Genomic DNA, 13,696 nt, shown 5'->3' with positions numbered 1-13,696 from the left:
GAGTAGGAGAAGATGGAGCGAGTAGGAGAAGATGGAGACAGTAGGGCAAGATGGAGACAGTAGGGCAAGATGGAGACAGTAGGGCAAGATGGAGACAGTAGGGCAAGATGGAGACAGTAGGGCAAGATGGAGACAGTAGGGCAAGATGGAGACAGTAGGGCAAGATGGGGACAGTAGGGCAAGATGGAGACAGTAGGGCAAGATGGAGACAGTAGGGCAAGATGGAGACAGTAGGGCAAGATGGAGACAGCCAAACAAGATGGGGACAGTAGGACAAGATGGAGACAGTAGGAAAAGATGGAGACAGACGAACAAGATGGAGACAGACGAACAAGATGGAGACAGACGAACAAGATGGAGACAGACGAACAAGATGGAGACAGACGAACGAGATGGAGACAGACGAACAAGATGGAGACAGACGAACAAGATGGAGACAGTAGGGCAAGATGAAGACAGAAGGGCAAGATGGAGACAGAAGGGCAAGATGGAGACAGTAGGGCAAGATGGAGACAGTAGGGCAACATGGAGACAGTAGGGCAAGATGGAGACAGACGAACAAGATGAAAACAGTAGGACAAGATGAAAACAGTAGGACAAGATGAAAACAGTAGGACAAGATGAAAACAGTAGGACAAGATGAAAACAGTAGGACAAGATGAAAACAGTAGGACAAGATGAAAACAGTAGGGCAAGATTGAGAAAGTAGAGAAAGAAGGCCAAGATGTAGCGAGTAGGAGAAGATAGAGACAGTAGGACAAGATGGAGCGGGTAGGAAGAGATGAAGACAGTAGCTCAAGACTGAGAGACAGTAGGATGAGATGGGTTAGGGCAAGATGGCAACCGTAACACTTGAAATTGGTGTTGCCCAACATTCAGCCCCACTTCAACACCTGAAAATCACAAGATATGCTTACTTTATAGAGTGTGTTGGTGTGTCAGTAGGGATATGCAGTAAGAATGGTGTGAGCATACATGGAGACAAGATATTTTTAAGGGAAAGTAACCAGGGGTTGTGAATTCCACGGCCCCAGTTGAAATACTAATTATTACATGTTTAAGTTCTTTAACCTTTCCTATGTAATCTGGTTGTTAGGGGCAATGACTATAGCAATCAGACAATGGCCTGTATAGAGCTCCTGATCTGTAAGGGATTTCCGCCTGCAAAAGAGAGTTCAAATAACCAGTTGGATTACAGTTAAAGAATATAAGAACAATGTTCATGAGTCTAGTAACCAAGTCAGTCACACGGATAATACAGACCCCTTATCTACACTGCATATTGTTAGAATTTCTCTTTAATGAGATGTTTTGTAAGAATAATTCCTGCTAATTAGGTGAAAATGGACCAGGGAATCTATTGGTGCTCCTATGAATGTGTTTAATGAAAGGAGTGCCAAGCTGTGAGCATTAGGAAGTCATTACAGGGCTCAGATATCCTGTAGTAACAATGCGCGGGGGCCCAAGCTGTGAATCAGTAAGGATTTTATATATGTCCTTAGCACTAGCCATATCAATCATTCTTCTAAAAACCGATGACAAGACCTTTAAAGGGGATGTAAACCCAAACCTAAAGTTCTGACTAACGAAAGAAAAGGTATTTCTAAGCACTATTGAAACCAGTATCTTTCTGTTTCTATTCTCTGCTGTGCTGGTTCTGACTTCGCAAACAATATAGCAGTCACAGTCCTGTGAAATAGGAAAAGCTTCAAGGGACAGAACCAGCAGTGCAACTAGGGACAGACCAACCGCATCTGATAACACTGATTCTCTACCCTGACCTTCTCTCTCAGTGTAACCCAAAACCTGGAGCATATTGTCCTGGAGCTACTGGTCTAATTGATCATGGCGGAAATAAGCCTGAAAGTGTTAATAAATTGGCGACCACTTGGAATAAACACGGGGTCAGCAGCACCATGGAAAATAGCCAACGAGATGAAATTGGGAGTGTAGAGTGGGTGTCACTTTAGGGGAGAGAGTGTCAGATAAGTGTGTCTCCTGCTTCACCGCTCTCATCTCTTCTTCACTGACTGAGCTGCTGTATTTTATGAAGGACACACGTCTCACACTGAATCCCTAATATCAGCTACTGTCAGGCAACAAGTCTCTACACTCTACCTTGTATTCTCTTATTAATAAAGCACCAACATTGGAATGGCAGGTCAATGTTCCGACTACTGCTTCTCTCTCATACAAACTCTGAGCAAACTCAGGGGGCTGTTCCTGCTGAATTGTGCTTACGGTAGTACAGGGAATACCTATGCTGCCATAGTTTTATGGAATCTCTCTGTACAGACTATGAGCAAACTTAGGGGCTGATCCTGCTGAACCTTATCAAATACTACTACTACTTTACTTAAATACCATCAGCGATATCCTCACAAAGCAATGGAGATATCTAAGGTCCAGGGGGGACATGGGATTCTAGAACATTCTGTCCCAGTGGCTGCACAGATCCTATCTGATCCCCATTGTAAGCAGCAGTTCTATCCTGCTTTATGGCAGCTGAGATTCTAGCTATCTGTATAACTGAACATTCTGTCCCAGTGACTGCACAGATCCTATCTGATCCCCATTGTAAGCAGCAGTTCTATCCTGCTTTATGGCAGCTGAGATTCTAGCTATCTGTATAACTGAACATTCTGTCCCAGTGGCTGCACAGATCCTATCTGATCCCCATTGTAAGCAGCAGTCCTGCCCTGCTTTATGGCAGCTGAGATTCTAGCTATCTGTATAACAGAACATTCTGTCCCAGTGACTGCACAGATCCTATCTGATCCCCATTGTAAGCAGCAGTCCTGCCCTGCTTTATGGCAGCTGAGATTCTAGCTATCTGTATAACAGAACATTCTGTCCCAGTGGCTGCACAGATCCTATCTGATCCCCATTGTAAGCAGCAGTCCTGTCCTGCTTTATGGCAGCTGAGATTCTAGCTATCTGTATAACAGAACATTCTGTCCCAGTGGCTGCACAGATCCTATCTGATCCCCATTGTAAGCAGCAGTCCTGTCCTGCTTTATGGCAGCTGAGATTCTAGCTATCTGTATAACAGAACATTCTGTCCAAGAAGCTGCACAGATCCTATCTGATCCCCGTTGTTTCAGTAAAGTACAGGGCCAGAGAGTTTTGTACTTAGCCCTGTGACATTCCCATTAAACCTAAATCAGAACAATTCTTACTACTATGAGGTGATAAAGTGGCCTGTAAATAAGCCAGAGACTTCAGTAGCCCTTGTGTGGGACGTCAGTAGAGGAAGGAAAAGCACTGGTAATTTTCCACTCTCATCAACCTAACGAGGATGCAATTTGCCTGAGATGAGCAATCTGACTACATACAGCCATAAGACGGCCCATACACCTTAAGATCTGATCATTTGGCCCTCCCAATACAGCTGATCTAACCACAGAACCTAGCAGCTTGTGACATTGAAAATAATAGACAGGGGATCAATAACTGAGGGGTTGTTCTGTGACCATATAAAGGCACAAGGCTGCAGGCTGAGTTATACAGGGAACTCTGAGTATCACTCATGTATTATAAGGGATAATGTACCCCCTACTGTAAATGATAAGGATATTAGAAGTCACTGAGGGGTTGTTCTGTGACCATATAAAGGCACAAGGCTGCAGGCTGAGTTATACAGGGAACTCTGAGTATCACTCATGTATTATAAGGGATAATGTACCCCCTACTGTAAATGATAAGGATATTAGAAGTCACTGAGGGGTTGTTCTGTGACCATATAAAGGCACAAGGCTGCAGGCTGAGGTTATACAGGGAACTCTGAGTATCACTCATGTATTATAAGGGATAATGTACCCCCTACTGTAAATGATAAGGATATTAGAAGTCACTGAGGGGTTGTTCTGTGACCATATAAAGGCACAAGGCTGCAGGCTGAGTTATACAGGGAACTCTGAGTATCACTCATGTATTATAAGGGATAATGTACCCCCTACTGTAAATGATAAGGATATTAGAAGTCACTGAGGGGTGTTCTGTGACCATATAAAGGCCACAAGGCTGCAGGCTGAGTTATACAGGAACTCGGAGTATCACTCATGTATTATAAGGGATAATGTACCCCCTACTGTAAATGATAAGGATATTAGAAGTCACTGAGGGGTTGTTCTGTGACCATATAAAGGCACAAGGCTGCAGGCTGAGTTATACAGGGAACTCTGAGTATCACTCATGTATTATAAGGTAAATAAACCAGAAAAATGTTTAATGACTGCATATGGGAAAGCTGTTTAGAATTATTTTCTTTCATTCAGAGAAAAAGTCTTTTGGGGTAAGTAAAACCAATAAATATCGCTCCCATTAGTTTGGGGGGTGTCAGTATGACTGTGAACCTAACAAAATAAATCCAGACCGGCTCTGACCAAATTCCTGAGAGCCGACAGTTCTCAGGCCCAGTCTGGCCAATAGTAAGGTGTTTGGGTCATTAAAGCAGCACTCCATGATAAATACTATTTAAGCCATTCAAGCACAGAATACACAGTAGATAACAGATAAGTACTACTATAGTTTATATAAACAAGCTGCTGTGTAGCCATGGGGGCAGCCATTCAAGCACAGGATACACAGTAGATAACAGATAAGTACTACTATAGTTTATATAAACAAGCTGCTGTGTAGCCATGGGGGCAGCCATTCAAGCACAGGATACACAGTAGAAAACAGATAAGTACTACTATAGTTTATATAAACAAGCTGCTGTGTAGCCATGGGGGCAGCCATTCAAGCACAGGATACACAGTAGATAACAGATAAGTACTACTATAGTTTATATAAACAAGCTGCTGTGTAGCCATGGGGGCAGCCATTCAAGCACAGGATACACAGTAGATAACAGATAAGTACTACTATAGTTTATATAAACAAGCTGCTGTGTAGCCATGGGGGCAGCCATTCAAGCACAGGATACACAGTAGATAACAGATAAGTACTACTATAGTTTATATAAACAAGCTGCTGTGTAGCCATGGGGGCAGACATTCAAGCACAGGATACACAGTAGATAACCGATAAGTACTACTATAGTTTATATAAACAAGCTGCTGTGTAGTCATGGGGGCAGCCATTCAAAGCTGAAAAAGGAGAAAAGGCATAGGATACACAGCAGATAACAGATAATCTCTGTAGTATACAATAGGATTCTTCAGAATGTATCTGTTATCTACTGTGCATCCTGTGCTTGAATGGCTGCCCCCATGGCTACACAGCAGCTTGTTTATATAAACTATAGTAGTACTTATCTGTTATCTACTGTGTATCCTGTGCTTGAATGGCTGCCCCCATGGCTACACAGCAGCTTGTTTATATAAACTATAGTAGTACTTATCTGTTATCTACTGTGTATCCTGTGCTTGAATGTCTGCCCCCATGGCTACACAGCAGCTTTTTTATATAAACTATAGTAGTACTTATCTGTTATCTACTGTGTATCCTGTGCTTGAATGGCTGCCCCCATGGCTACACATCAGCTTGTTTATATAAACTATAGTAGTACTTATCCGTTATCTACTGTGTATCCTGTGCTTGAATGGCTGCCAAATAGATGGAATAATAGATTATAGCATGTAAAGAAGAGAGACTGGGAGAATAGAAGTTGCCAGGAAGAATAATAGTACTTAGAGTGGGCCCTTGGTCTAAGGTTTTTGGGTGGTCCCTGGTGTCCCAGTCCGACACTGGCTGCCATCAACCAATCACAATGACCCATATAAAACATCAGGATTCATACCTCCATCAGGGTGCGCAGAGACTCCACGTACGAGTGTTCGGTGTCAAGTAATGTCAGGAAAACATGTTTTCTCATATCCTGCAAGAGAAACATCAGTGAGTGAAGCTACAAGCACATAGGGTACAATGGTGTGTGATATATTGGCCAGTTACATAATATCTGGAGATAATATGTTAGATAATGAATAATGTATAGTCCAGTGTTTGTACTGGGGTTCAGCAATACCCAGAATATAATACCCTGCATACAATACCCAGCGTATAATACCCAGCATACAATACCCATCATATAATACCCAGCATATAATACCCTGCATACAATACCCAGTGTTACATATAATACCCGGCGTATAATACCCAGCGTATAATATCCAGCATATAATATCCGGCATATAATATCCGGCATATAATACCCAGCGTATAATACCCAGCGTATAATATCCAGTGTATAATACCCAGCGTATATTATCCAGTGTATAATACCCAGCATGTAATCGCCGGCATATAATACCCAGCGTACACTACCAGCGCATAATACCCGGCATACAATACCCGGCGTACAATACCCGGCGTACAATACCCGGCGTATAATATCCGGCATATAATACCCAGCGTATAATACCCAGCGTATAATATCCAGTGTATAATACCCAGCATACAATAGCCGGCATACAATAGCCGGCATACAATAGCCGGCATACAATAGCCGGCATACAATAGCCGGCATACAATAGCCGGCATACAATAGCCGGCATACAATAGCCGGCATACAATAGCCGGCATACAATAGCCGGCATACAATACCCGGCATACAATACCCGGCATACAATACCCGGCATACAATACCCAGCATATAATACCCAGCATATAATACCCAGCGTGCAATACCCATCATATAATACCCGGCATATAATACTCAGAATATAATACCAGGCATACAATGCCCAGCATATAATACCCGGCATATTATATCCAGCACCATCATATAATACCCAGCATACAATACCCATCGTATAAAACCCGGTATATAATTCTCAGATTATAATACCTGGCACATAATACCCAGAGCATAATACCCGTCATAAAATACCCAGCATATAATACCCATCATATAATACCCATCGTACAATACCCAGCATATAATACTCGGCATATAATACCCAGCATATAATATTTCCGTAATTTGGAGCTTTCTGGATAACTGGTTTGCCAGATAACGGATACTTATATATAAATATATTGGCAGTTTGGGGATGAGCCCCTTCACTTGCTGCTGTTCATTCCTGAGTTATTCCATTTCAGGTATGTAAGTGCCTTGTCTGCAGCACAATCCAACCCCCATTTGTGCCAATTTAGGAAGGACAGTGGCCATTGGCAGACAAGAAGAACACAAGCCTCCTTAAATTAACTTCTCCCCACCATATCAGATCTGAGAGTGTTGCCATAAGTATTGTCACAGTTCTTTGAATCCCATGACAATAACAACATGAAATTAGAATGTGACCCTCATTTTCGCTCAGATTAAAGAACTCTTCCCAGAAAAGCCAAGAGCCAGTGGGTTGAATCATCGCACTTCCTCGTAAGCGCCAAAAGGAAACGCGGAGGTAAATTAACTCAATGCCACGTGTACGGCAATTTACTTGCGGTTCTGAGAAATAAAGAATCAAGTGCGTCTGAGAACAGACTCGGCATAATGACATGTAAGCTCATTGGCAACGCAACGTGTACCCCACAATTACACACAATGGGTACATACACATTTTTCGACCACACCTCTTTAATGGCCACACCCCCTAGATACCACATCCATTTTACAAAATTTGGCAGGTTATGGAAAGTTTGAACACATTTCTGGGAGTTTTAGGGTAGGACTACAGGGCCGACTTGGATGCGACAAATGCCTGCGACGGGAAACAAGGTAATTAATACAAAGGTCGCATGGTGTCGAAGCGTTGTCAGACGCAACACGACTTTCGGATGCAGAAGCAGCATGCAGCAAATCAATACATGGTTGCTACGGGAATTTGGACCCTAGCAACCAGACTGCTGATATTGCAAATTAAAGAGTTGCTGAATAAAAAGCTGAATAACTCAAAAACCACAAATAATAAAAAAATGAAAACCAATTGCAAATTGTCTCAGCATGCCACTCAGCATGCATCATTCTAAAAGTTAATTTAAAGGTGCAGCATCCCTTTAATATATTAGTACAACTGGGCACAATACCCTTGAGAATTTACTTGCAGTAAAGCGGCAATTTCCTAGGTCCAATGATTAGAAAATAAAATGGTATAACACAGTGGAACAAACAGGCAGCCTGACACCTACACAAAACTGCATTTCTTTAATAATCTTTGTTTGCAGTGTTGTTTGGAAATTCCAATTTCAGGACCTTGGACGGCTGAGGAATAATGATTGGTGCAACAAACTGACTAATGGGGTCTCACCTTTCTGCCTCAAGCTGGCCATAGACTCAAAGATCTTTCCCTGATATGCAGTGCCGGATTCGCTCGACGGGCGCCCCTAGGCCGTGCACTCCGCGCGGTCCTAGCGCCCGCCCGCACTACCACACGCTGGTGCAAAAGCACTGGGGAGCACAGGCGGCTGGGCGGCATGCCGCCCCCAAAAATGTGCTGCCCTAGGCCCGGGCCTATGTGGCCTCGCCACAAATCCGGGCCTGCCGATATGCCACTAACAGTATGGCTTTATCGGGGGTAATTTGAATGTTCAGCGCAAGGATGAATTACGATACGCCAAGGGGCTCCGATGGTAAGTCGATTAAAAATCAAACCTTCCCGATCGATATCGTGGCCAGATATCTATCGGGAAGACCCGTTGAAAGCCCCCATACACGGGCAGATAAGCTGTCAAATTGGTCCAAACGACGAGCTTTATCTGCCCATGTATCGCCACCTTTACTGTCATCATGTAGAACAAAACAAGTGATTGGATTCCCCCCTCTCGGCTTGGCTACAGCTGACTGTGGGTGACTACACAGCACGGAGCATGGCTGCACATTAGGGTGCCAGGGTGTTAGTTGTTATGCCCATACATCAGACGGGCATGGAGTAAGCTCAAGAATCCAGGCAAGTGGTTTACAGGTCAGCCTGACCTTCTTCCCTGTGACTCAGAGTTCACTTAAACTGAAGTGGCAGAGAATGTTCCCAACAGAATGATGATGGGTTCCATTGTGACGTCACTTATCATATAATCCACTTGCTTTCCCCCTCTGACACAACAAAACAAGGAATGGCAGCACACTGCAGTTGGTAAAACAGATATATACACCCAGGAGTTTCTACTCCAGGTAAAAAGGACGAGGCAGCTTGGAGGCCAATCCAGGTGATGGGGAGTGAGTGGAGTTGCAGGCTGGATAATTGTAATATCAATTCTGAGAAAACAATTTCAAGGAATCTATTTTGTAAGGATGCTGGGAACTGTAGTCCCTATCAGAGGCCAGTAAGAGTTCCTGAGCCCCGGCAATCGGGTGAGTTAAAATGAAGAGCAGAGGAATTACGCACGGCAAATTTGGAAAATTAGGAACATGTTGTACGGAGCCTTCCCAGGTGTGTAGGAGGCAGAAATCTACAGGAGGGGGTTTGTGTCTTTCTCTGCCTTGTGATACTGCCGTTTGGTACTTTCTGGAACACAAATGTGAGAATCGTGATTCCCCTGTTGCACTCCCTCCATTTCATCTGTTGCAAGTTGTTTATTGCCCAATAAAACACCCTCGGGTGGGCACATAGAAAAATATACAGTAATAGCTGGTACGGAACAACCCATGCAGGATAGTAGCCCGTGGGTAAAATCATTTACAACATACAGACTGTCCTCAAATATACACTGCTTTTCCCACTACTTGGGTTTTAGCCCCACCACCCCTTTTGCCCAAGCCAATGTGTTAATATACTCTGTTACACAGCTAGAATCTCAGCTGCCATAAAGCAGGTAAGGACTGTTGCTTACAATGGGGATCAGATAGGATCTGTGCAGCCACTGGGACAGAATGTTCTGTTATACAGATAGCTAGAATCTCAGCTGCCATAAAGCAGGACAGGACTGCTGCTTACAATGGGGATCAGATAGGATCGGTGCAGCCACTGGGACAGAATGCTCTGTTATACAGATAGCTAGAATCTTAGCTGCCATAAAGCAGGACAGGACTGCTGCTTACAATGGGGATCAGATAGGATCTGTGCAGCCACTGGGACAGAATGTTCTGTTATACAGATAGCTAGAATCTTAGCTGCCATAAAGCAGGACAGGACTGCTGCTTACAATGGGGATCAGATAGGATCTGTGCAGCCACTGGGACAGAATGCTCTGTTATACAGATAGCTAGAATCTCAGCTGCCATAAAGCAGGACAGGACTGCTGCTTACAATGGGGATCAGATAGGATCTGTGCAGCCACTGGGACAGAATGTTCTGTTATACAGATAGCTAGAATCTATGCTGCCATAAAGCAGGACAGGACTGCTGCTTACAATGAATGAATGAATGGGATGCATGGAATAGAACTCCATCACTGCAACAAATAGGACCAGTTGCAGGTAGGAACAGTAGGTATAGCAGGGCAGAGAGGCAGCAGTAGGCAGGGTTTCAAGCAGTGCATTTTATCTCCTCCTCTCTCCCCTTATAATCTGCCCACACTCTCTGCATGTTAAGGTGCGGGGGCTACAGGGAAACAATGATCTTTATTATGCTAGGCCACGAATACAGCAGAATGTTAAGGTCTGTCACCGTGGTAACCCAAGAGACATGCAGTAGTCAGTCCTTGCAGTGCACAACCCCTGACAGAAGTGAACTGATGTGCATGGCCGGCACTTTATTGGCCCCGCTGGTGAAAATTAAAAGTCACATTTTAACATTTAGACAGTACAATATAGCAAATATCTTTTCCTTTGCACATTTAATGAAAATATTATTCTAAGCAACTTCCCAATATAGATATAGTCATTGCACATTACTGACTAATTTTACAATATTTAAAGATGCAGCAAAAAAATCCCAAAAAAATACTGAAATAGGTTCTACATCATTTACCTTCCATATACCCTGGACATGAGGCTACTTTATTCACAGGAAACTCAACACTCAGCATTTTTTAAATCCATAACCAACAATATCAACACAATCCAAAGTTTCTCTCTGGTCGTGAGCTCCTTCTGCTTGTAGTGAAAGGAATATAAAGTCTCCCGGTGTCCTGGCTGGATCCAATGCCTCAAATATGGTACATGCCATGGGGGATTATTTACATTATTACAGTAAATTAACTGTTACAGAAAGTATCTGCCATATCCCGAGGGAAACGCATGTCATGGCAAGTTGTGTTGATAAAGCAGCAGCACCTGGTCTCCTTTTGTAAGGCTTTCACTAGACACAACATGGCTTTACTATAAGGTATAAGTCCCTGCCAAGGCCCAACATACTGATTACAGTCAACACCAACCCTCACCCTTGTGAAACATCAATACAAAATTACATGGTACCCAGGGCACAAATAAACTCTCACCCCAAATATCCCCCTATTTGGCCTTCAGGCTGGGCCCCCTTAGCTCATAACAAGGTTACAGATATATAGAAACATTGGGGTAACAGTCACCCTGCTATAGTTCCAGGGGTACCCAGGGCACAAATAAGCACTCACCCCAAATCTCCCCCTAACTGGCCTTCAGACTGGGCCCCCTTAGCTCATAACAAGGTTACAGATATATAGAAACATTGGGGTGTCACCCTGCTATAGTTCCAGGGGTACCCAGGGTACAAATAAGCACTCACCTCAAATCTCCCCCTAACTGGCCTTCAGACTGGGCCCCCTTAGCTCATAACAAGGTTACAGCTATATATAGAAACATTGGGGTGTCACCCTGCTATAGTTCCAGGGGTACCCAGGGCACTAATAAGCACTCACCACAAATATCCCCCTATTTGGCCTTCAGGCTGGGCCCCCTTAGCTCATTACAAGGTTAAAGATATATAGAAACATTGGGGTGTCACCCTGCTATAGTTCCAGGGGTACCCAGGGTACAAATAAGCACTAACCCCAAATCTCCCCCTAACTGGCCTTCAGACTGGGCCCCCTTAGCTCATAACAAGGTTACAGATATATAGAAACATTGGGGTAACAGTCACCCTGCTATAGTTCCAGGGGTACCCAGGGTACAAATAAGCACTCACCCCAAATCTCCCCCTAACTGACCTTCAGACTGGGCCCCCTTAGCTCATTACAAGGTTAAAGATATATAGAAACATTGGGGTGTCACCCTGCTATAGTTCCAGGGGTACCCAGGGTACAAATAAGCACTCACCCCAAATCTCCCCCTAACTGACCTTCAGACTGGGCCCCCTTAGCTCATAACAAGGTTACAGATATATAGAAACATTGGGGTAACAGTCACCCTGCTATAGTTCCAGGGGTACCCAGGGTACAAATAAGCACTCACCCCAAATCTCCCCCTAACTGGCCTTCAGACTGGGCCCCCTTAGCTCATAACAAGGTTACAGATATATAGAAACATTGGGGTGTCACCCTGCTATAGTTATAGTATATAGGGGTACCCAAGGCACAAATAAGCACTCCAAATAAACAAATGACTTGTATAGAATTTATGACTAATTAAAAGAAAACGCACCTTTAAAACAGAATTACCACTGAATAAGAAAGGACACATTTTGCAAATAAAGAGTTCCACAAATGAAACATTTGGATCATGATGAATTCGGGCCCTTGGTAAAATCACAGAATGTTCTTATTCTTTTATACTACTTGTCTCTCTCTCTCTGGGTCCTTTCCTATTCATCTGCTGGCTGTCAATCAAATCACTGCTTGGTTGTTAGGGTCGAGGGTGCTAGCAACCTGAAACTGGTGAAATTCTCCACTGAATGGAGCTGTACAAATAGGAGGGGAAATAGAAATAAATATATAGAAATAATACAGACTGATCAATGTCTGATTAAAATGTTAATTTCACAGTGAGTTTCTGCTTTTGGAAACGAGCAGCTGCAGAGGCTACACAGAGACGGGACACCTGTTGTACGGCTACAATTCCTTGTGATGGCAGAAAACGTAGCCCTGGTACCCGCTTGCAGCATCAACAGCTCCTCTCCCGCATCCCTCTCCCTCCCCTTCTCATCACCTCAGTGACACTGTTAGTAGCTCCATCCCCGCTGGGGTCCCTCTCGTGCGCCTCTTCTCCCGACCCCTCCGCAGTGTCGCCCGTCTCCTGCATGTCGTCCAGCGCGATGGTGAACTGGGCGAGGGTCCTGACCATCTGCAGCATGCGGAGTCCCTTGGTTTACTCTGGGCACCAGCAATGAAGCCGTTGGCATATACAAGCAATTAACGAAAATATTGCACACAAACCCACCCCCTTAACAAGGAAAACAGGAGAATTCTATGGAGATATAGGGAATCCTGGGATGGAGGCTGCTGAAGCTGCCCGTGTCTCCTGTGTGTAATATGCTTGTGATGATGTGGAGCTCATTCAATATGGTCCCCTCCTCTGCATCATGCTCCTCTCTTCCCTGGCAGGTGTGATGCTGCTACTACTGTCTGGCTGAGCCTCGGGATGCTGAGATCAACACAGGAGACAAGCAGCAGGCAAAAGCAATCACTAGCAGAGCTTCAGCCTGATGAGCACATTAACCCCAGCAGTGCTACCAGCAGCAACTTCAGCCTGAAACAATCACAGCCTTCACCCCTCGCTCAAATGATACCCATGTGTTCTCATGTCTGTCAGTCAATCTACACAGTATGATCAACGTTTCACCTACTTAAAGACACTTGCATCCCTCATTAAGTGTTTCCAGTTCACTAGCCAGTTGTACCCCCAACTGTAAATGATAAGGATATTAGAAGTCACTCTGTGACCATATAAAGACACAAGGCTGCAGGCTGCGTTACACAGGGAAATCTGAGTATCACTCGTGTATTATAAGGGATAATGTAT

At 44.1% G+C, this 13,696-nt stretch overlaps 1 protein-coding gene across 3 annotated transcripts in view; it reads right to left on the bottom strand.

The window, feature by feature from the left end:
- The window catches only part of arhgef17.L (Rho guanine nucleotide exchange factor 17 L homeolog), a 134,620-nt gene that overhangs the window by 30,689 nt on the left and 90,235 nt on the right, over positions 1–13,696 (bottom strand). For all 3 annotated transcript variants that reach the window (XM_018245621.2, XM_041582819.1, XM_018245624.2), the window contains exon 3: positions 5,747–5,824. In XM_018245621.2, coding sequence (XP_018101110.1) covers positions 5,747–5,824 — 78 coding nt within the window. The remainder of the gene's footprint in view (positions 1–5,746; positions 5,825–13,696) is intronic.

The sequence above is a fragment of the Xenopus laevis genome, chromosome 2L (genome assembly GCF_017654675.1).
Source record: "Xenopus laevis strain J_2021 chromosome 2L, Xenopus_laevis_v10.1, whole genome shotgun sequence".
NCBI lineage: Eukaryota > Metazoa > Chordata > Amphibia > Anura > Pipidae > Xenopus > Xenopus laevis.
The sequence above is the reverse complement of the archived record's forward strand: the minus strand, read 5'-3'. Positions and strand labels throughout refer to the sequence as shown.